The 24847-nt window shown below is 40.8% G+C and overlaps 1 protein-coding gene across 1 annotated transcript; it reads right to left on the bottom strand.

The window, feature by feature from the left end:
* Window positions 1-1925: 1925 nt before the first annotated feature.
* Window positions 1926-24666, bottom strand: LOC311106597 (neuromedin-B receptor-like; the record flags this gene model as incomplete). The annotated part of the gene is made up of 3 exons (XM_084148977.1): window positions 1926-2309; window positions 21540-21885; window positions 24266-24666. The coding sequence occupies 3 exons, from the start codon at window positions 24664-24666 to the stop codon at window positions 1926-1928; spliced, it is 1131 nt and encodes a 376-aa protein (XP_084005103.1).
* Window positions 24667-24847: the final 181 nt, after the last annotated feature.

Genomic DNA, 24847 nt, shown 5'->3' with positions numbered 1-24847 from the left:
TTATGTGCAATAATGTTATAGCAACACATTCAAAGTAAATATATTTGCATGTTAAATATCAATATTAATAAATAATATGTGATTCTTAAGCAGACCTGGGTTTAAATACTGTTTATGGTATTTAATTTACTTTAAAAGACATTTGGAAGTGAGTATTTAGATATGTTTTATTTGAAAAGACAAGTAATTGAATATTGGAATTGATTCGGGCCACATTATTTGGAAATACTCCATTACACAGAAAATAAGTATTTAAATAATCACATACAGAGAACCCAGGTCTGAAAAGCATACATATCATAACATCACAATTGTTCACAGACAATTTTACCTGGCACAGTCAACATGACATTCTTTCAATATTGTTGTGATTATATTACATGCTGTGGATATTTATCACACAGACACACAGCAGAACCATTGGAGGATCCCGTTCCAATTTCCCAAACATTGCAAATCCACAGTAATTAGGAGGTGGGCGTAGTATCACATTGCATTTGTGGCAGAGAGGTAGGTCCAATATATGATGAAGAATTTCAAACACAAATGCATTTTCCATTGTACAAACCATTTTTCAAGTCATCATAAGAAGAGAGAACTCTGGTAGAATAACACAAATCAATTTCCATGATGGTGAAAAATGGACAGACAATAGAAAATAGTTGTAGATTCAGCCATTGAATTTGCTCAGTGGTTACAGACACCGATCCCTTTTCCATTGAGGCACCTGTTGACTAATCACTTGAGATCAGTGTATTAGGACATATCACTAATAAACAGATAGATTTTAACATTAGCATACTGAAATTATGTAAATTAAAACTGCTTTCCTGATTGGGAGGATTAAGAGGAACAGATACATTTGGATTGAGGATGTTAATGTGGGTTTAATCCAATAATTATCATGATCTCTTGATAAGTGTAATTCAATGTTTGCTTAATCATGTTCAGAAAGCACACTCTTTATTAGAGTTTATTCATTTACATGTTAAATGAAGCTATGCTGTGCATGGAATTATGAAAGTTTACAAAATATAACCACACAATATATATATATATTTTTTTTTTACAGCAATCATGTTGCAGCATTTGCAGTTCAACATACTGGGACACGTTTTACTTAACAAAACAGCAAACATTTGTGTCACATTGAGCATCTGAAGATAAACATTCAAACATAGCACAGGAAATGGCATTATCAAAGTGATCTCATGAACAAATTCAAATGGCATTTATCATCTTACTGTCCTGCAATAGTGGTGTACAGGTTTCCATCAACATTTGGTAAACCTCGGTTTAATTTCCATTTCCTGTGGCCCCTTTCTGCTTTGGCACTTCTATCCACTTTCAGGCAGATGTTTGCGGGAAATAATTACTTACAATGACATTATGATTTTTGTTGAAATTACTCGAGGAGGGTGGTCACTTGTGTTGCGAAGCAGAGGATCACTGGTTCGAGCCCAGTATGGGGTAGTTGGATAGTAGAGGAGGCTAAGAAGCACACTGACCCCCGTTACACATAGATTTCCTGTCGTGGGAGCAACTACCTGCTCTTTGGGTTTGCAGTTTGGACAGCATGCGTCACAGACAGTATAGATATATGTAAACTCTGTAAAGTGAAACATGTATCAGATTGACACAACAAAACATGAAAAATTGAACATTGTGGATACGGGAATTACAAAAAATACAAGACAGATTTGTTGACAACATGTCTGTATACATTCAGTTCATGGGTGATCATCTCATCAGCAGTGATATGTAGCATTGTGGGGAATGTATAAACAAGGCAGCTTCAAACAAAGCATTTTCTGTTTAGCACACAGGCATGACCTTTTCATAATAGTCCACCTTGTAAAGCTTTGCATGTATCTTTTTTTGGTGTCACTCCCACCACTTACACGTCATCAGGTGACGTCCTAAACCTACAGAGTGACCTCCTGCCTGTTGCCATGTCCGTTGATGACAGTAGGGGTGGTCTTCTTGATGGAGGTCATTCTTATGGCCGAGGTGCTCTGCAGGTAGCTGGTATTGCGCTCGTGGTGGGGCTTCCTCTTGCATTGGAGTGAGCTGTTGAAGTGCCTGCGGAAGCTCTCGCTCAGCAGGTAGAGGGCAAACGGGTTGACACAGGAGCTGGAGAAACTTAGCATGCGGGCTAGCAGGGTGATGATGAGGTGCGACAGGGAGGAGTCGATCTGACGGTAGTTGAAGGAGCGGTACATGTACAAGACATGGTTGGGGAACCAGCAGAGAGCGAAGAGGCCCACGAAAACCAGAACAATTTTGGCCAGCCGTTTTCTCGTCTCCATCTTGGAAAAATAAAGAAAAGAGATATGTAGTGTTTGAAAATACATGATGATATTCAACATAAAACCCTGTCAATCTTCCAGAAGGATTACAGAGTACAAAATACAGAAGGCCTCCCTCCAAAAGGTTTAGAGAGTACATAAGACCTACAAAATACAATTTGTCCAAATCACTCTCTTCTGTATTTTGCACAGGCTAAAAGTAATATGGCTATTGTCCTTCAGTTTCAATACAGTATCTACCAGAGACACCAAACAAGTATGAACAAACACACAAGCAAGAGCCACCAGTACTCCCTTAGATTGCCCTTCAGTCAGCTCTCTAAGGCCTTCCCACACTGTACATAGGATTTAGTATTTTACAATTATTACATGTCACACTGTGCAATGTTACCAAATTAAAATCTTGATATCAACCTGGCCAGATTGTACTATGTGCTTCTGTTTTCTCTTCACATTCTGCGATTGGCTTGCGAGGCTACGTCAGCCGACGAAGGCTACCTACACTGCAGAGGTGTAGGTCTGTTTGATCTCTGCATGAGTCATCACCAGCAGCGCAAGTCTCCCTCTATATATTAGTGTGCACATTATTATGTGCAGAAACATCAAAAGAGACGGAGGCGCAGAATATAGACTGCAAATGGTTGGGCAGACGTGGACAGTATGCACTTTCTATTCTACAGAGTGAATTGGAAGTAATATAACATGTTTAAATAAAGTTATAGCCTATAGTTAGCATGCTAGATACTTGGCATTTCATTCCAGCCTTTATCTTTTTGGCTTGTGTCATGGTAGGACACAGAGGTAGGTAATAATGAAAAGGCAGCTGCATTCTCTCCACAGCTCCACCAATCTGACTTCCATCACCTCTGTCCGCACCGTGCGTGTTGTTTGTTGTTCCTTTCCTATTTGCCATCATTGTTTTGGTATCCCATGCTGAGTGCTCATTGGCCATTGGCAGTATTCCTTGCCCAATCGCGTCGTAGCACTGCTCATACTACAAGATGCACCACCAAAATTTCGGACATGTCCGAAAGTATCGGGAAATCCGACCGGGGTCTGGAGAACGGAACAGCAATCATCTGTGAGTCCTTGACCCTCTCAAACTACGCGAGTCCCGATGTGATGATCCTAGCCCAAGTTCATAGGATTTCACTCCGATCTGGAAAATTCTTTGGGGATGGCAAAAACGTGCCAAATTCGTGTAGCGTATGCCCTGAGTGTCAACGATATCATTACTGTCATAACCTTTCATCGTACAGTTGAAGTCGGAAGTTTACATACACCTTAGCCAAATAAATTTAAACTCAGTTTTTCACAATTCCTGACATTTAATCCTAGTAAAAATTCCCTGTCTTAGGTCAGTTAGGATCACCACTTTATTTTAAGAATGTGAAATGTCAGAATAATAGTAGAGAGAATGATTTATTTCAGCTTTTATTTATTTCATCACATTCCCAGTGGGTCAGAAGTTTACATCCACTCAATTAGTATTTGGTAGCATTGCCTTTAAATTGTTTAACTTGGGTCAAACCTTTCGGGTAGCCAAATAAATTTAAACTCAGTTTTTCACAATTCCTGACATTTAATCCTAGTAAAAATTCCCTGTCTTAGGTCAGTTAGGATCACCACTTTATTTTAAGAATGTGAAATGTCAGAATAATAGTAGAGAGAATGATTTATTTCAGCTTTTATTTATTTCATCACATTCCCAGTGGGTCAGAAGTTTACATCCACTCAATTAGTATTTGGTAGCATTGCCTTTAAATTGTTTAACTTGGGTCAAACCTTTCGGGTAGCCTTCCACAAGCTTCCCACAATAGGTTGGGTAAATTTTGGCTCATTCCTCCTGACAGAGCTGGTGTAACTGAGTCAGGTTTGTAGGCCTCCTTGCTTGCACATGCTTTTTCAGTTCTGCCCATACATTTTCTATAAGATTGAGGTCAGGGCTTTGTGATGGTCACTCCAATACCTTGACTTTGTTGTCCTTAAGCCATTTTGGCACAACTTTGGAAGTATGCTTGGGGTCATTGTCCATTTGGAAGACCCATTTGCGACCAAGTTTTAACTTCCTGACTGATGTCTTGAGATGTTGCTTCAATATATCCACATAATTTTCCTTCCTCATGATGCCATCTATTTTGCCATCTATTTTGCCACCCTCCTGCAGCAAAGCACCCCCACAGCATGATGCTGCCACCCCCGTGCTTCACGGTTGGGAATTAAACACCTATATGCCTCAAATGGTTATGGATTGAGAACCAGTTGAAGGGTTAATACAGAGCAGAGACATTTATGTGTTTTTCATAAACTCCTTGCAGCTGGTCTGGGTATGTCAATGACATGTAATGGAGATACAACTCCTCGTGATGGCTGTGTGGAGATTGGAGTAACAATGGAACTAGTGTTATCATTTGTTTGTGCTTATGACCTTATGACATGACACATAGCCACATGCACATAATCTCAAGGGCCAGGGAGGATGGTAAATGATAAATGCTTAAATGTATGTGGTTGAGAATGGGTTATGGATGACATGTTTAAACCATGTTTAAGTATTAATTGATATGTTTTATAATGTGTTATGAAATGATAAAGGTAAAACAGAATGAACATGATTGATACTTTGTACTCCAGATGCATGCCTGGATAGTGAATATAGTCAATACAGAGTGTGATTGTTCTTTAACGTACGTATGTACATAATTTTTTGAGTCATGCCACTAACAAGATTCAGAGGCCCCACTTAGAGAAGCGCAAGTAGCCCTCGTGAGTAGCCAACATGTGATACTGAAAGATGTTATTCATTCACATAGGGAGGAGTTGTATCAGTGTGACTATGCATTTGTGTCTGTATAAAAGGAGCGTTCCAGTTCAGGGCAAGCAGTTGTTCCATGGAGCAAGCTCGGCTTTGTTATGCAAATAATAAAAGTCTAAATTCACAAGTTCCAGTCTCTTGAGAAATATTTTTAAGTTGACTACTTTTTGAGTCAAATATTTCTACGACATATTTGGCTAGCTTTGCCAGGAGTTGACAACAGGGGCCAGAGACGGTGTACATCTGCAGTTGTGAAACGGCTTGGACGGACCATACAAACAAAAGCGGCCGCTTTTAACAGGTAAGCCAAGTTCTTACTTATATAGTATAAACGTTTGTGTGGTCCGATCCGGGGCACGGTATCAGCTGCAGAAATACCAAGTAGGTCTCTCCAAATTTAAGAACCAGAAAATTAGAGACTAGGAGCTTTTGAATTTAAGAATACATGTCGATGTCACTCTGTTGTTCGTCTGAACTGTCTGTTCAATTGATTTGATTCATTTGATTCATTTGATTCATCCTGCTGATCGCTTTGTCTGGGTCATTTCGGCACGGGCGGTTGTCCATCTGGTTGAGCGATCAGACAATAACATGTTAAGTCCTGCGAATACCACTATAAATGTGTCGAGGAAGTGTATCGTTTATAGGCTGCTTAGGTAGGCAGAAATCCTGTGTAATACCGCTTATTTTTCTGTGTCGAGGAAGTGTATCAGAAAAAATAGGGCAGAATTTACAGTTCGCTTAGGAAAGCGTAGTAGAAGTCCAGGTGTGTCGAGGAAGTGTATCACCTAGGTGGCTAAATAAATAGAAATCCTGTATAAAACTGTTTTCTTGTGTCGAGGAAGTGTATCAAGAGGGGGTTAAGTTTACAGGTAACTTAGAAAAGTGTGTGAAAGAGTGAGAGTGCAAGTGATTGTGAAAATCTCTGTCCTTGGTGGAGAAGGGTTGACGCACCTTTCCTGGACCGTTACTTAAGTGTAACCTGGTAGGAAGGACGCACCCGGTCTCACACCAGGAGAGAAAGAGTGAATGGTGTGTGGATGCTCATAGGGGTAGGAACACACATATAGCTGAGTGATTTAAAGCTAAGATAAAACACTAGCAAAGGGAAGATTTATGAGGTGTCCACACAAAGGAAAAGTGGACATCAGAAGACATTGTTTTATTATTACATAAAAAATATATAGCTGAGTGATTTAAAGCTAAGATAAAACACTAGCAAGGGGAAGATTTATGAGGTGTCCACACAAAGGAAAAGTGGACATCAGAAGACATTGTTTTATTATTACATAAAAAATATATAGCTGAGTGATTTAAAGCTAAGATAAAACACTAGCAAGGGGAAGATTTATGAGGTGTCCACACAAAGGAAAAGTGGACATCAGAAGACATTGTTTTATTATTACATAAAAAATATAGCTGAGTGATTTAAAGCTAAGATAAAACACTAGCAAGGGGAAGATTAATGAGGTGTCCACACAAAGGAAAAGTGGACATCAGAAGATATTATTATATAAAGAGACTGTCAAATGCCCATTTAATAAATAAGTTCTGACCAAGCAATAATCAAAGAAGCACAAATAGTTTAACAATAAAAGTGAATACTAATATAAAAAGAACTAAGAAGGAGAAATAAATAAATAGGACGAATACTAAAATAGATTAAAAAGGAAGTAAAAAATATAGGCCATAAATATGAATAAAACAGCGGTAGAAATACTGAGTGCTAGGTATCCCTTAGGCAAGGAAGAAATAACGAAAAAATCTGAAAAATGGGAGAAACGCACCAGGAAAATGGGCACCAAATGGCCAGAAGGAGGAACATTTGATGTCACGGTGTGTGAGGAAATAGAAACACTGATATAGAACTATAAAGCAAAAGACACAGGAAAGAAGAGAAGCGCCAAAAGAGAAAGAGAAAAATAAGTACTCAATATGTTCAAAATGGAAGGAGAAGGATTGCTAAAGAACATGCGAGAAGCCAGAAACATGTTGAGAAAAGATGATGAGAAAACAAACAAAAAGAAAGCAGATTGGTCTGTGGGACCTCCACCATATGTTGGTGGACAATATCCCCAGGTGTCCGGAGTAATATCAATAAAGGGAGAAATAGAAATGGAAGAAGAAAGACCTTTGTTTACATCCTCCCAAAGGATGGAAAAAGACTCAAAGAAAACAGAAGGAATCAAGCGAAGGGCAGAAATCAAGCCAAACAGATTGGACTGCTATGGAGAGCTGAGGGAAGCATTGGGAAGAATGAAAATGACGAAGAGAGACGATGGAGAACTCTCTGATGAAGAAATGGCAGATATTGAAGCAACAAACAAACTAATAGAGAAAGAAATGGACAGGATGAGGAGAATGTTGAGAGACAAGGAAGAAAAAGAGAGGGAGCAAAGTGAGGTAAGACAGCATACAGGCAGAGAGCTAGAGGAGGAAGAAGGAGCAGCAGCTGAAATATGGGGAGATTGCAATCAAGGTGTGAGGGAAGAAAGATTGAGGAATAGGAGAACATTGAGAAGACCTGAAAAATACAAGGGACAATATCCAATTCTAATAAAAGGTACCCAGGCTCACTATGTTCCGTGGGGATCACAGGACCTGGAAGGATTGGTTGCCCGTCTGCCAGATTTGCATGATGGGGCAGGAAAATTGATTAGGATTTTTGAGGAACAAACCATGGGGAAACTGCTGGCTGTGGGGGATCTGAAGGCACTGTTGGCGAGGGTGGTTGGAAAGGCAAAAATGGAGGATATACTGGGGAACAGTGACCTGAGGAGAGAAGTGAGTGACCCACAAGGAGATGGGATGGACTTTGATTCACACCGCCCTGAAGTCTGGCAAGCACTAAGACTGGAATACCCGGCGAGAATTGACCCCAAGTCACTGAAAGGGGGGACACTGGGAAAAACTGAGAATCCAGCTGCCTATCTACATGAACAGATGAAACGATGGAGACTGGAAACAGAACGAGATCCAGAAGGGGACCCACTGATGACAACTCTATTCCGAAACTCAATAATAGAGGCCATGCCCCAATCAGTGAGAAGCAGGCTGGAGGATGTGGTGGGACTAACCTCAAAGACACACACATAATTCTGTGACCATGTGATACATGCAGTAGAAAAACACAGAAAGGATGAACAGAGACTTATGGAGCAGGGGAGAGACATTCAGAGGAAACTGACTCAACTCCAATTGGAAGAACTGACAAACAGAGGGAAGAAGAAAATCCAGGCCCCAGTAACAGCACCTGCGAATGAAACAGGAAAGATGGCTGCAGTCACTCCAGGAGGGCCATATCTGCCTCCCGCGCCACAGGCCCAAGTACAACCCACAGCACCAGTAGTGAATGTGTATGCACAACAACCCCGGCAATGGAATAATAACAATAAACAGCAAAAATTTCAGCAAAATAATCAGAAAGGAGTAAATCGGGGCCCACAAGGGCCACCTGGAACTTGCTGGGGATGCCAGCAGCCAGGGCATACCAGACGAAACTGCCCCACAAACCCCTGGCAACAACAGGGGAACAAAAACCAAAATAATTGGAAGCAAGCAGACGGCTGGCAACAAAATCAGCAGCAAATCCAAGGTCCTGTGAATCCATGGGCAGGGCCCAATCAGGGGTACTAGGGGTGCCCAGAGAATCTTACAGGGGAGGGTCAGTTTCCAGTACTAACTACACGAGCTGATCAAGAACCTATGCTGCAGATTCAAATAGAGAACAGAGGCACACCCATGATGGTTGACACTGGAGCCACTTACACCTGTGTAAGTCCAAATTATGCTTCTCACCTCCCCATGTCTGGCAAATATGCCAAAACTATAGGATTCTCGGGACAAACGCAGTTAATTCCAATGACAGCTCCAGGTTGCCTGATAGCGGATGACAAATCCGCAACCCTTCCTATACTTGTATCAGAACACACCCCTGTCAATCTATTGGGAAGAGATGCCCTATGCAAAATGGGTATACACATTCGATGTTCCTCTGAAGGGGTAATTATAGACAGGGCAGGGTTAAACTTACAAATGGTAATGAAACAGGATACAGCAAATGTCTATTGGTTAGGGAATATTGAGACAGAAGTAGATAGGGTAGTCAGGAAATGGGGTAGGTTTATTCAGGCTCAGATACCAGAAGCAGAAAGAGGAAAGTCAGAATTTCACTGCACCATGCAATATGATCCCTATCGTGATGATCTTTTAGAGCAACTGTGGTTGTTAAATGCAAATGGGAAATCAGTACCTATAATGTCTCAGTACATAATTATAGGAAAACAAGGAGCAGCAATGGAGGTGACGGACATGGATGGCTCAGACTTTGTGGCAAAATGGTACAATGTTTCTGAAGCTGCCCCACACATTACTTTACTAGTAAACAAGGAAATGGAGGCAAAGGATTTGGGCCCCATGATGAAGCGAGCAAAAACAATTCAATGGAACAAGATAGAAAATCCACTGATTTATCACTCAAAAGATAAAGCCTTCATCAAGATACACCATACTACTACTACTAATAATAATAATGACTGGAGACCCAAGGGAAGTGGAAGTTACATCCCAACAGCTAACACAGCCAGGGGAAGCAACAGAATTTGAGGACCAGCAAAAACAGGAAATGGAGAAAAACATACCTCATGAGGTATGATCACAACATGATACAGATGTTGTGATTAGCAAGTCCTGTGTTTGTCAAAATAAAGCCAGATGTTAAGCCCCCTTGGAGGGCTCAATACCATATGAAACCTGAAGCAGTAGAGGGCATCAGTGCCACAATTGAGGGACTGATAAAAGCAGGAGTATTGATAGAAACGCAAAGTTGTTGTAACACACCTTTGTTGCCAGTTCTTAAAGCAGATGGGAAAAAGTGGAGGCTGGTACATGACTTAAGGGCCATAAATGACATAGTACAAGATTGGCCTGCTGATGTTCCAAACCCTCATACGCTACTCACCAATGTTCCCCCAGAAGCCAAGTACTTCACAGTGATTGACCTATGTGGAGCATTTTTTAGTGTGCCCCTGGCGGAAGAGTGCAGACACTTGTTTGCATTTACCTACAAAGGTAAGCAATACACATATACTCGGACGCCACAGGGATCTAAGCATTCTCGTCATGTGTTTAATCAGGTGTTAAGAACAGACCTAGAAGATCTAATACTTGAAGGAACATTGATCCAGTATGTGGATGATCTGTTGATCTGCGCCCCCTCCTTGGAACAATGCCATGCTGACTCTATGAAGGTTTTAAAGCGACTGGCAGAGGGAGGACACAATGTGTCAAAAACGAAACTTCAGTACTGCCAATCTCAAGTTGAATATCTAGGAAGAACAATTGCGCATGGGACAAAGGCAATAGCACCAGGACAACTGGAAGGAATCAGCAAGGCACCGCTACCTCAAACGGTTGCTCAGATGATGACGTTCCTAGGGATGACTGGATTCAGCTCAGACTGGATAGAGGAGTATGCGGTTAAAACAGCTCCTCTGCGAGAAATCATGAAAGAAGTAAGACAACTAGGCCTTAGAGCAAGCCTGGAATGGAACAGTGATGCATTAACTGCATTTGAAACAATGAAGAAGGAAATGCAGTAAGCTCCGGCTCTAGCAGCCCCAGATTACACAAAACCATTCTTGTTATATGTGGCAAACAGATGTGATAGGTATGCAACAGCGGTACTTATGCAAGAGACATGTAGTGGAAGACGAAAACAACCTATTGCGTATTATAGTTCTAAACTAGATTCTGTTGCCCAGGGATAACCACCCTGTTATCAAGGTCTAGCTGCATTACAATATGCATATGACAAAGCGTCCACAATTACTATGGGATACCCGGTAACAATACATACACATCATAAAATAGTGGAACTAATAGAGCAAGGGAAGTTTTCCCTTACCAACGCTAGAACTTTAGAATACATGACTCTATTGACCTATCCAGATGTTTTTATTAAACGATGCAGTACAGTAAACCCAGCTGAAAGAATCCCCTTGGAGTTTGAGGGGCAAGCACATGACTGTGTAGCAGATTCATTGACATTTACTCGACTAAGGCCAGACTTAGAGTCAACCCCATTGTCAAGCCTGGGGGAAGAGTGCATAGAAGAGTATTTTGTTGATGGATCCTGTTATAAAGATCATGCGGGAAATCATGCAGGTTATGCAGTAGTGAAAAAACAAGGAGAAGATTTCAAAGAGGTGATAGCATAATACTGTCCACAGCCATGCTCAGCTTAGTTGGCTGAACTAAAAGCACTCACTGCAGCTTGCATCCTAGGAAAACGAAAAACTGTTAATATCTATACTGATTCAGCATATGCACATGGGGTGTGTCATTTATTTGGGGGGGTCTGGAAGCAGCGAGGGTTCAAGAAAAGCGATGGTACACCCATACAACACAACGAGCAGATTGTGGAATTAATAAAGGCGTTAATGTATCCCACTAAATTGCCGATAGTGAAATGTCAGGCGCATAGGAAAGGAAAAGGATATATAACCAAAGGAAACAATGCAGCTGATGAAGCTGCAAAGAAGGCATCTAGATGCACCATCCCAGTGTTAACAGCACCAATGGTCATTATTGAATCCATACCACAGCCAGATGATATAATAAGGATGCAGGAAAGAGCAGGACTTTATGAACAGACTATGTGGCACCAAAGAGGGGCCACCAAAGATGTGAAGGGATTATGGAGGTCTCATGAAGGAACCATAGTAGCACCCATTGTGTTGCTCAACTTATTGATAACTGATGTGCATGGTTTTGACCATTGCGCAAGGGGGGAAATAGTAAGGAAAATTAAAAAACAAGGATACTGGTCTCCATACCAACAGGCAACAATAGATGAGGCATTAGCAAGATGTGAGGTGTGTGCACAAAACAATGTAAGGAAAGGAATAACAACGCCTATTGGGCACATACCAGTTCCTGAAGGACCATTTCGACACTTAGTCATGGACTATGTAGATATGATAAAAAAGGTGAATGGCAAAAGGTACATGCTAGTGATCATAGATAGATTCAGTAGATGGGTAGAAGCGGTACCCTCAGCAGATCTAGGATCAGGAACAGTAATCACATTTCTAACCAGAGAAGTAATACCCAGATTTGGAATACCAACTGAAATCAGTTCAGACAATGGATCAGCATTTATTCAGAAAACAGTGAAGCAAGTATTACATTAGCTAAGGATTAAGCAAAGACTAGGGTATGTGTATCGGCCGCAATCTCAGGGGATTGTTGAGAGAATTAATGGCACCCTCAAGGCTAAACTGAATAAAATCTGTGCCAGTGCGAAGCTCAATTGGGTGGATGCACTACCACTAGCTTTGATGAGTTATCGCATGCAAACTAACAGAAATACGCATCTAACCACACATGAAATGCTTACGGGTCGACCCATGCCAGTGCCAGGTCTAAGAGGGCCCTACAAAGGACCCTCATTGGAACAATTAGAGATGGAACTTAAAGCATATGTAAGACAACTAACTGCTATACACAAAGTGATCTATCTCCAGGAAAAAGGGCGAGAACCGGAACCTGGACCAGAGGAGCCAGGGCCGGTGATTTCAGGAGATCGAGTCTACATCCGAGTGTTTCGCAGAAAGTGGAACGAGCCCAGGAGAGAAGGACCATACAAGGTGATCTGAGCGATGCCCACAGCAGTACAGGTGGAAGGAAGCACGACGTGGTACCATCTAAACCACTGCACCAGGGTACCGAAGAGAACCGGTCTGCCATTGGCGAGCCGTGGGGAAGCGGAGGATGTCGAGGCACCAGTTGGAGTCCAAGAAGAAGAAGCAAGCACGAGTCCAAGTGCCAACGTCGAAGGACAGCAGGCACTTCCACCTGAAAATCCGGAAAGTCGGGAGGTGGGATCTGATGATGTGGGGAATACTGCTGATAGGATACCTGCCATTGCAGATCCCCCAAACACAAGCAGAGACCCAGGGAATGGAGAGACAACAGGAGAAGGAGGAGAAAGTGACCTTTCTACCATTGAGGGGGGTGACGTCTCCACCGGTGAAGGAAGAGACTCCTCAGCCGTTGAGGAAGGGGACTTTCCCACAATTGACTTCTCTGCCCTCACATGGTCTCCAACAACTTAAGAACTGTGGAATTGCTTTAACGGTAAAAGCAGTTAATCTAGGAGAGATGGTGGTGAGTCTGCCTACAACTATACAATATTCTAGAGATAGCCTTACTGAACCTGGAAGAATTGTTGTTGTGAATAAAGAACAAGTATCGTACATAGGATGGCCTAGATTAAGGAAATGTCAGATTGAAGGATATGCAATGTTTAAAATAAAATGCCTAAAAAATCATTGGGTAGAAGTTGAGCCAAAAGTAAAGACATGGAAAAATAATGGATATAAAACAAGCTAAACACCTCATGATTCCATCAGTGCTTAAGAAATTGGCCCCTAAATTTAGATTGAAGAATAGAATAAAAAAGCATGTACCATTGGGGATAGCTCTAACTAGTATTTCTATTCCAGCGCAAGTACTGACAGTTGAAGAAACTCAAAGATCCTTTTCAATACGAAGGATAAAACCTCTGCCAGAGAAATGACTTTGTGGGTGGGCTAATCATCAAACAAGAGGAGAAGCAATCTGGGATGAATATGGTTGCCAAATAGAAGTTAACAAAGGAGACACTAGTTGGGAAATTACCTTTAAGGAATTGACTCAAGATAATAATGCAAAGTACATATTGGAAATAGTTAGCGTTAAAGGGTTAGAAGGAAATAGTATAACAACAATGGACATTGATCCTATTTCCAAACACCAATCTAGACAGGAAGAAGAACCTGAAATAGTTAATGTAACTATGACCACTACCCAAGGACCACTACTATAGTACACCAAGTACTATAGCGGTTGAACCAAAAAAGACAGGATTAGAAAAAATAGGAACAACTGGGTTTTTTCAAAATGTATGGGATTCTTTAACTAATTGGGGAAATCAGGAAAATAGACAATCTACCTCAGCCCCAACAGTAGTACCGAAAGTAATGAAAGCATCAACAAAAATAGAAAGGCTATGGGAGGGAGCCATGCAAAATGATTGGTACAAATGGGCACAATATTCAGCTAAAATAATTAATAGAAAAACAAATTGTTTAGTATGTGCTCCTTCTCCGTTAAAAGAATTGATAGTAATACCAAGTCCACACAGTTACGAGGACTGTGCTAACTTTCAACGAAGCTACTCTCATCTTAAAAGAAGAGAAAGGCCCTACTGTCCTGCAGAATGTTTATCATTTTTGGGAAATCCCTATCATTACAGATTCTATAATCAAGTAGGATGGGGAGAGTGGTGTAAAAAATTAGATATCAGAATAGAGCCCAGAAAAATGGAAGCACCGGAAAAATACTGTATAGACTATAATCAGAATTATGAATGCTACAATAAAACGGATGGGGAGCACGATTTGGGAAAATTTAAGGGAAAGTGTGAGACCACATGGCACCTAAATAAAGATATGTCCTGGAATGCAGATACCCCCCACAGAGCAGTTTATCAGGCAGCAGGATCAAGTACTGGGGTAATAGCTACAAATGGAGGGCCGGGTGACCCTGGGGAATGTGAGAAGCAAACACTGGAAATGCCATTGATTTTTCCTTATGAGGATCAATCGTGGCAGTGGCAGATTTCTTTTGGGTATGTGGAGAACAAAAGATTAGAGCTACTTTGCCTAAAGGATGGAAGGGAGTATGTGCTAGAGTACAAATGCTTCGGGAGGTGGTTATATCAGAGTGGGAGGTAGACAAAACAACAAATAGGGATGCACAGAATAATAATAAAAGGGTAAAAAGATCATATGAACATGACCCCAATGTATATTTAGATGCAATAGGTCAACCCAGAGGAATTCCAAATGAATATAAGGCAAGAGATTACATTAAAACAGGATTTGAATCAATACTTGTCTGGATTTCAACCAACAAAAACCTAGAATGGATCAATTATATTTATTATAATCAACAAAGGTTTATTAATTACACAGACTCTGCATTATCAGCTTTAGGAGAGCAAGTACAGGCTACCAGTAGAATGGCATGGCAGAATAGGCAGGCTCTAAACTGGCTATTGGCGGAAAAAGGTGGAGTTTGTGTTATGTTTGGAGATGAATGTTGTACTTTTATCCCCAATAATACTGCTCCGGATGGTTCATTCACTGAAGCAATGACTAAGCTCAAAGGACTACGAAAAGAGGTTAAGGACAATGCTGGGTATGATGCTCACACTTGGGATTGGATGGACTTAACTTTGGGAAAGTGGGGAGCAATGTTTACAAAAATGGCAATCATGATAGGCATAGCACTTGTAGTAATGGGAATAGTCTTTTGTTGTGTACTGCCTTTGTTGAAATCACTTTTGATCCAAACCACAGTAAAACAAATGACTGTACAGACAATTGTTAATAAGTTCACCAAAGAAATACACCCTGTTCAGGGAGCTCCAGGACAGTATGTTAATGAATATAGAAAGCCCTGTAGTATTAAAGGAGGACCAATGGACTGCCCATTTGGGAATCCTGAATGTCTGTATGGTGTTGTCCCTAGGGGTGGATGGGCCTGTCATGGTTACAAAGCTCAACAGCAAAAATTGGAGGTTAGCTTAGAGGGAAACCTTCCGGATTTGTACCCAGTACCCGACTGGGCTCCTTGTCCTCATCAGGATGGATCAGACAATGAGGAAGATACATTGGTCTGAATATATATTCTTATAAAATGTAACCACAGATGGCAAGGCTAAGAATAAGTATATGCACATGCTTACACTCATTTTATGTTATCTTTTGTTTTATTGGTTGGGACCTAGAAAGTCCCAAAGGGGGGAATATATATAGATGATTTTCAAGTACATATGTTGTAGAATTAAACACCTATATGCCTTAAATGGTTATGGATTGAGAACCAGTTGAAGTGTTAATACAGAGCAGAGACATTTATGTGTTTTTCATAAACTCCCTGCAGCTGGTCTGGGTATGTCAATGACATGTGATGGAGATACAACTCCTCGTGATGGCTGTGTGGAGATTGGAGTAACAATGGAACTAGTGTGTAAAAATGTATTCACACATGACTGTAAGTCGCTTTGGATAAAAGCGTCTGCTAAATGGCATATTATTATTATTATTATTATTATTATTATTATCATTTGTTTGTGCTCATGACCTTATGACCTGACACATAGCCACATGCACATAATCTCAAGGGCCAGGGAGGATGGTAAATGATGAATGCTTAAATGTATGTGGTTGAGAATGGGTTATGGATGACATGTTTAAACCATGTTTAAGTATTAATTGATATGTTTTATAATGTGTTATGAAATGATAAAGGTAAAACAGAATGAACATGATTGATACTTTGTACTCCAGATGCATGCCTGGATAGTGAATATAGTCAATACAGAGTGTGATTGTTCTTTAACGTACGTATGTACATAATTTTTTGAGTCATGCCACTAATAAGATACAGAGGCCCCACTTAGAGAAGCGCAAGTAGCCCTCGTGAGTAGGCAACATGTGATACTGAAAGATGTTCTTCATTCACATAGGGAGGAGTTGTATCAGTGTGACTATGCATTTGTGTCTGTATAAAAGGAGCGCTCCAGTTCAGGGCAAGCAGTTGTTCCATGGAGCAAGCTCGGCTTTGTTATGCAAATAATAAAAGTCTAAATTCACAAGTTCCAGTCTCTTGAGAAATATTTTTAAGTTGACTACTTTTTGAGTCAAATATTTCTACGACAACAGTTCTATTTTTGTTTCATTAGACCAGAGGACATTTCTCCAAAAAGTATGATCTTTGTCCCCATGTGCAGTTGCAAACCGTAGTCTGGCTTTTTTTATGGTGGTTTTGGAGCAGTGGCTTCTTCCTTGCTGACTGGCCTTTCAAGTTATGTCGATATAGGACTCGTTTTACTGTGGATATAGATACTTTTGTACCTGTTTCCTCCAGCATCTTCACAAGGTCCTTTGCTGTTGTTCTGGGATTGATTTGCACTTTTCGCACCAAAGTACGTTCATCTCTAGGAGACAGAACGCGTCTCCTTCCTGAGCGGTATGACGGCTGCGGGGTCCCATGGTGTTTAAACTTGCGTACTATTGTTTGTACAGATGAACGTGGTACCTTCAGGCATTTGGAAATTGCTCTCAAGGATGAACCAGACTTGTGGAGGTCTACCATTTTTTAATGAGGTCTTGGCTGATTTCTTTTGATTTTCCCATGATGTCAAGCAATGAGGCATGGAGTTTGAAGGTAGGCCTTGAAATACATCCACAGGTACACCTCCAATTGACTCAAATGATGATGTCAATTAGCCTATCAGAAGCTTCTAAAGCCATGACATCATTTTCTGGAATTTTCCAAGCTGTTTAAAGGCACAGGCAACTTAGTGTATGTAAACTTCTGACCCACTGGAATTGTGATACAGTGAATTATAAGTGAAATAATCTGTCTGTAAACAATTGTTGGAAAAATTGCTTGTGTCATGCACAAAGTAGATGTCCTAACCAACTTGCCCAAACTATAGTTTGTTAACAAGAAATTTGTGGAGAGGTTGAAAAACGAGTTTTAATAACTCCAACCTAAGTGTATGTAAACTTCCGACTTCAACTGTATAAGCGGAAATGTGAAACTAGAAGGTCCAGTCCAATCAATACTTCATTCCACAGTAGAGTGGCTGGCAAATAGTACTGATGGCAGGACTATTGCTTCTGTGTACTGCTAAGATTGTTTGAAAATAGTTTGAAGTCTACCTATTTGAACCTATCAGTGAGGTGAGCAGGAGATGGAGCTCTGAAAATCAAGCCTGTGTAGGTTTAATAGCCTGGGTAAATGTCATGATTTAGCTCGCCATTTATTGGCAGCCAGCTATCAAGTCAAGTGATCCTGGCACTCTGCCGAAGATCCTTTTAGGTTTTTCAACAGAAGAAAACTGCATGATCATTTGACTTTATTTTGTTCATGACAGTATCTTCTATTGAAGTGGACTTCAAATTATTCAGAAGTGTATTAAAAGGTAAATCAATAGCAATCTGTTATATCTGGTTAGACATTAAAGCTAACCATTGGTAGGGATATCAAATGGAATAATTCTGCTTATGATTTGGCACAGTATCAACAATCTTTCATAAGCAAACTTAAAAATGTCTGCATTGTTATTATCACGTCACAGTTAGTTATTCACTGTTGTATTTTCTGGTTGCTGCAAGACGTGTGGGGTATTAATTATAAATGAGATGGTCATTTTACATGAAGTAAAATTCTGGGAATTGCTTTAGCGCTTAGAGTATTTTTGTGGTAGTGGAAGAAGTGTTCTAATTTTAGATTTGAAAAGCAGAGGAGTAAACTAAGATTTCATATGTTCTAGGTTTTTGTCTAAGTTGTTGAGAAAGTGGTTAACATGTCAATTGTTTTTAAAGGGATACTTTGTGATTTTGGCAATGAAGCCCTTTATCTGCTTCCCCAGAGTCAGATGAACTTGTGGATACCATTTTTATGTCTCTGAGTGCAGTTTGAGGGAAGTTGCTAACTAGCGTTATCGCAATTGCTAACAAGCGTTAGCACAATGACTGGCCGTCTATGGTCACAGCTAGCAAGCTGTTACCATAGATGTTACCATAGACATCCAGTCATTGTGCTAACGCTAGTTAGCATTGGCTCACAAAACTACCTCTAACTTACTGTACGCAGAGACATAAAAATGGTATCCACAAGTTCATCTGACTGGGAAGTCGATAAAGGGCTTCATTGCCAAAATCACAAAGTATTCCTTTAAAAGTTGAAATAGAATGTAGTTGATGCGGTTACTAAAACAGCTGTATCGTTTGATCAGTAGAAGATATTTGAATAACAGAAGTAGACGAAGATGTCATGCCCTCTCAGAACGATTGTTGCTTATCATAACAGCACAATACAGCCCCTGGCATAGGGAGATGGTTGGACTGTATGTTTTCATTCATACATATCACGGCTGAAATCATATTCACTAGCCGTGTCTGCCTGGACAGCTCTATTCCAGAGTGAATCAAAATAAAAAAAATATTAGATTATATCAAGAAGCCCTATTTCTACTGCCTTTACTGAAAATGGACTGTACAGCAGTTAAGACCACTGTTACTATAACTATTCATCAAGTCATTAATAGGATCTGTCTTTCCAAAGTACATGCCTGTTAGATGTGATAGTGATTCAACAAATACTTTTAAATGTCTTGAACACTTACCAGAATCATGTGTTTAATGTCTGCCTCTCTCTCTCTTCTCTCTCTCTCTGTGTCTCTGTCTCTGTCTCTCACACTCTCTCTTCTTCTCTCTCTCTCCTCTCTCTCTCTCTCTCTCTCACACACACACACACACACTCTCTTCTCTGTCTCTCTCTCTGTGTCTCTGTCTCTGTCTCTCACACTCTCTCTTCTTCTCTCTCTCTCTCTCTCTGTGTCACTGTCTCTGTCTCTCACACTCTCTCTTCTTCTCTCTCTCTTCTCTCTCTCTCTCTCACACACACAGTCTCTCTTCTCTCTCTCTCTCTGTGTCTCTGTCTCTCACACTCTCTCTTCTTCTCTCTCCCTCTTCTCTCTCTCTCTCTCACACACACTCTCTCTTCTTCTCTCTCTCTCTCTGTGTCTCTGTCTCTCACACTCTCTCTTCTTCTCTCTCTCTCTCTCTGTCTCTCACACTCTCTCTTCTTCTCTCTCTCTCTCTGTCTCTCACACTCTCTCTCTTCTTCTCTCTCTCTCACACACTCTCTCTTCTTCTCTCTCTCTCTCTGTGTCTCTGTCTCTGTCTCTCACACTCTTTCTTCTTCTCTCTCTCTCTCTTCTCTCTCTCTCACACACACACTCTCTCTTCTTCTCTCTCTCTCTCTTTGTCTCTGTCTCTCACACTCTCTCTTCTTCTTCTCTCTCTCTCTCTCTCTCTCTCTCTCTCTCTCTCACACTCTCTCTTCTTCTTCTCTCTCTCTCTCTCCCCCTCTCTCTCTCTCTCTCTCTCTCTCTCTCTCTATCTCTCTCTGTGTCTCTCACACTCTCTCTCTTCTTCTCTCTCTCTCACACACACTCTCTCTAGCCCGTCTTTCATCAGGCTTATGCAGCTTGTCATATAATTAATGTTAAATACATGTCTGCTTTTCAAAAGGGACTGATGCTATCAGAGTTTTCCTCTTAATGAGACTTGAGCCTCTGCAGCCCAATCCCCATAGGACATGTCTAATAGTACACAACAACAATGCGCCATGTCAATAGTCTGTGTTGTCCTTCTAATCCAAAGGTGCACCCAAATGATTAACTCATTTAATTTGATTTCAAATACAAAAAAAAACAGAAACAAATCTAGAGACAATAACATTGATTAGTTGGGATTACTTTGAGGCAGAGACAGTGGAAGCTTAAGTGCAATGATTCGGTCATCCTCCAGGCTTCTTGTATTTTCATGTGTCTCACAGATTCATACTAGATTCACTGGGTATCTACTGTAAAAGATAGCTGGGTCTCAGCCCTCTTGTTGTCTAAATGAGTGGACGGTTAGGGCTCCTTCAACTGGAGGGCCTACTGGCTGTGAATAAGACAACACATGGAGGCCTTCCAGCACCACTCATCGCTAGTGTTTACTATGCATTGCTCATTGTTGATGACAACCTCACATTGGTCAGTGTCAACAAGCTCCTGAGGCTACTTGAATATATTGTGACTTGAGTTCAGGTCTAGGTCTGAGTCAGGATGCAGTGATTGGAAGTTGGGTTTGGGTTTTGGACTGCATCTGTTTACTCATGCTCTGGGTGGGCCCTGATCTGGAATTAAGCCCATTTGTCTGATGATTAATTGGACGTTCTTAACGGCAAAGAAGCATCTGATTTCCTATGCTTTGGTCAATGGACTCTCAATGAAATGTAGCCAACCAGATCATTGCTTACATTTATAATTTACCTCACCCTTCCCCTGACTTATCATTTATTACCCCTGTAGACAGTAAAGATCAAGCATCCATGCAACAATCGGTGATACATCTTGACATGGTCCTCTACTTGACCTTTACAACCTTTAAATATTTACTTGGTATATTAGGCTACATATGGAAATATCTGCATTAAAAACTAGAGCCTCCTTCCATGAAAACCTGTAACAAGGGTTCCGGAGTTATGTCAGAAATATAAATGTTCCAGTGTAGTGAGAAAACGTGTGATGCAGTTCAGTTTCTTTGACTTCAAACGTACACTCTAGCTCAACGTGCACTCTAACTTAACATGCACTCTAGCAGCCAAAGACATCCAGCAAGTTACCTGATGTTCTTAATATGCCGTCCAGCATTCCAAATAACCACAACTGCAACAGCCAAACCTCATTTATGACATGTTTGAGATACAGGCAGCAACAGGTTGTTGTTGTTGTTACCTACCTGTCTCTTCGTGTGCTCACTGATCTCCCCAGGCATGTCGTGAGCACTCTTGACCAGAGTCCTGGCGATGTGGTAGTAGTACACAGAGATGATCCCCAGGGGAATCAGGAAGTACACCAGGAATATGAGGATGGAGTGGATCTTGGGATGCATGTCGTTGTAGAGGGGATAGGGCACACAGGCAGTGAAGGTCACATTCTTGTCCTGGATGTGTACTACCTGGGAGAAGATGGCCTCGGGCACCGCCAGCAGGATGGAGATCACCCAGATGGACACAGCTTTCAGACATGTCCAGAACACAGCACTGGATGTTTGGATGTCCATAGGATTTACTATGGCTTTGTACCTGGAAACCCAACAACACCATAGAAAATGTTTTAGTGCTCCTTCATCTTGATGTCAAAGGCTACAGCGCACCTCCAGGATCATGGCAGATTTGACGCTCAGAGGTGGTGATAGACAGATATGATCATGGATCGTTTGAAGATGGTTCTCTGCAACTCACACTGATAATAGACACTCTAATTCTTTTTCAGACTCTCCAAACCTTTTTCAAGCACTATTGTAGATAAAACAAATGAACATTAATAGAGAGCCTTTATTGACATTTTCAAATTAATCATGAAATTAGATTAAAAGCAGAGTATTTTCCATGTAAATGGAATGAAATGTCCAGCTGTCCTTACTGCTCTAATTTCCTTCTGTAAATATAATATACATTTACATTTTAATCATTTAGTAGATGCTCAAATCCAGAGCGACTTGCTATTGTGATTATATTTAATTAATCTAATTAACTTTCTTCTTCTTTGCGAAATGAAGAGGCTTTGACAAAGACATGGCATCTCTGAGTCCATTGGCACAGAATAGAAGCTTCATAGATTGTTGGAGGTGATATTAAAACATGTAAAAGACCTATGAAGTGCATTATGATTGCACTAGCTAATTAATTACTGTCCTGACTGTAACACACCCAAATGAATTACAATAATTGCCACTGAATTGAATTACAATTATTCAACTGAAACAACAATGTGTTTCTGCACTGCTCCCAAAGTGCATGTAAATGTTGAAACCAAGTTGATCAATACAACTCATTTAAAGGTTAGACTTTGGACTGATCTCCTGTGTAAATCAACACTCAGTGCTATGTGCACAGAATAATCCATTCCTGCTAAGTCATATAATGGGAAGAAATATATGAAATGAGGGTGCAACAGAGGATGTGTGCTCCACTGGGCATGAAGTTATTTTTTATGCTTCAATGATGGAAGATTTTTCCCCTCCTGCCAGTTTTCTAAAGGATATTTTTGCTGATAAAATGTCTGGTTAGGAGGAGAATCTCCATTGGAAGCCCTTTACTGTGATGTTACACCAGCCTCAGCTGCCCTCTGCCCCTGTAGAAATCCCCCATAGTCAAAGACCACGCTGCATCGGGCAAGAACAGACAAGCACAGAAAAACTGACAGTCTTTGATATCTCACCAGAGAAAACAAGGCTGGGTTTATGCATTTACTGTAACAAACTGCTGTAATCCCACTTCTCTGTGTTTTCATGCTTAAGAGCAAGTGCCCAAGGGAGTGCTAAGAAGATTACATTCTTTAAAGCCATCACATAGGGTAAGCATATACATGGTGTATTTTCATTGCTCACATTACATGCTCAAATGGACAAGGCAGACCATAGAGAGAACAGCTGTAGACTGTAATCTCTCCATATGGCTGACCTAATAGCTCCTAGTGACAAGGATGGCCAACAGTCATCGTCATTTCCGGAGAAGAGTGACACAGCCAAACATTTCCTCCAACTGATAGAGCTCTGGATTACGGTCAGTGTCATAGAAAGGCTAAGTACAAAGTCCTGCACCATCTTCTGACCACTATCATGGCCTGCACAATGGGGTATTATTTTTATCAGAGAATCTCATGGACTTTAATTTGATAATAATAATCATTTTTAACAAAATCAATATTTGGCAGCCCAGGAATTTTCATGACATCAGTGAACTTTTAGCAGAGGAAGGAGCTCTTAATACCAGCAAACAAGCTATTTGTGGGGGTATGGAATGGTCACTTAAGAAGGTCAACGTCTCCAAGCACCAGTGGTCTTGGTGAGGGTATGTGGAGGAGAGGAAAGGAAAGTGGGGGCTGGGTCAAATTAAGGTCCCAAACAAAGATTTGGGCATGCTTGCCCTTTTAACCATCCACCCACGCAGACAGTAAATGATGCTCTGTGCAGACGCTTCTGACTGTGACGCTTCCTGAATGCCTCATGTCATTCTATTCCAATCTCCGCATTAATGCTGCTCCTTCCAGGGAAGATAAAAGGCCATTTAACCATGTGTCTCATCTGAATAAAACAATATACCACAAGTTAGGTTTATTGAAGTTAGTACAACCAGTAGGTGTACACTATTTGATCCCTTTAAAAAAATTCTGAGAATACACTTGGTCTGTCAATCAAAATATGAACAGATTTGTCAGTGACAATTTCCCAGCATTCAATTATGATAACACTTGGGGATATAGTTTGGGGATCACACACTGTTGTCAATACAAATAATCATAGTCATAACAACTGATTAATCATTAATAACTACATATGTTAATTATTCTATCACGTTAGCATGCAATTGCCATAACATTTACAATTACATAAGTTAGGTACAGTATACATAACACTATTGGCAGTAAGGATATTTCACATTCACCTACTCTTCATCTTACCTGTCGGCGCTGAGAGCCGTGAGAGTGAACACCGAGACTCCGACTGAAGTGAGTTGAATGACCGGTATTAGTTTGCAAGCCACAACACCGAAGATCCACTCCTCAAAGAAGTATCTGAACGCATCCACTGGAACACAAGTGACCAAAAGCAAAAGATCCCCAGCTGCCAAACTCGAAATAAATATGTTGGGGACGCTCCTCATTGCACTGTTGGTGATAAAAATCTTAACCAAGGTAATGTTCCCCAACAACCCAATCGTTATGATCAGAATATACACAGTCGGTATGACACATTTTATAATAAAATCAATAGTTTCCCTTCTATCAGGTATCCAATCGTCAGTAAAGTTATAAAAGACAGAATGTCCAGTATAAGATAAGTTATCTAAAATATTATCCATTGTTACTCAGGGATTTGTACAATAATCACTTTGATAAAATGGCACTGAAGATGTTGACCGTTTTCCAAAGCAGGTCTGAGGCGCGGGAGCTGTCCCTCCAAGAAAATGCTGAAATGTCCGGGTTGCGCGACTCAAGCCACACTGACTGAAGCGTGCAAAAGGAGGCACTTTTTCAACACGC

Source organism: Coregonus lavaretus, assembly GCF_964263955.1.
Source record: "Coregonus lavaretus genome assembly, chromosome: 31".
NCBI classification, from domain to species: domain Eukaryota; kingdom Metazoa; phylum Chordata; class Actinopteri; order Salmoniformes; family Salmonidae; genus Coregonus; species Coregonus lavaretus.
Note: the sequence above shows the minus strand (reverse complement) of the source record. Positions and strands in the feature narration are given on the sequence as shown.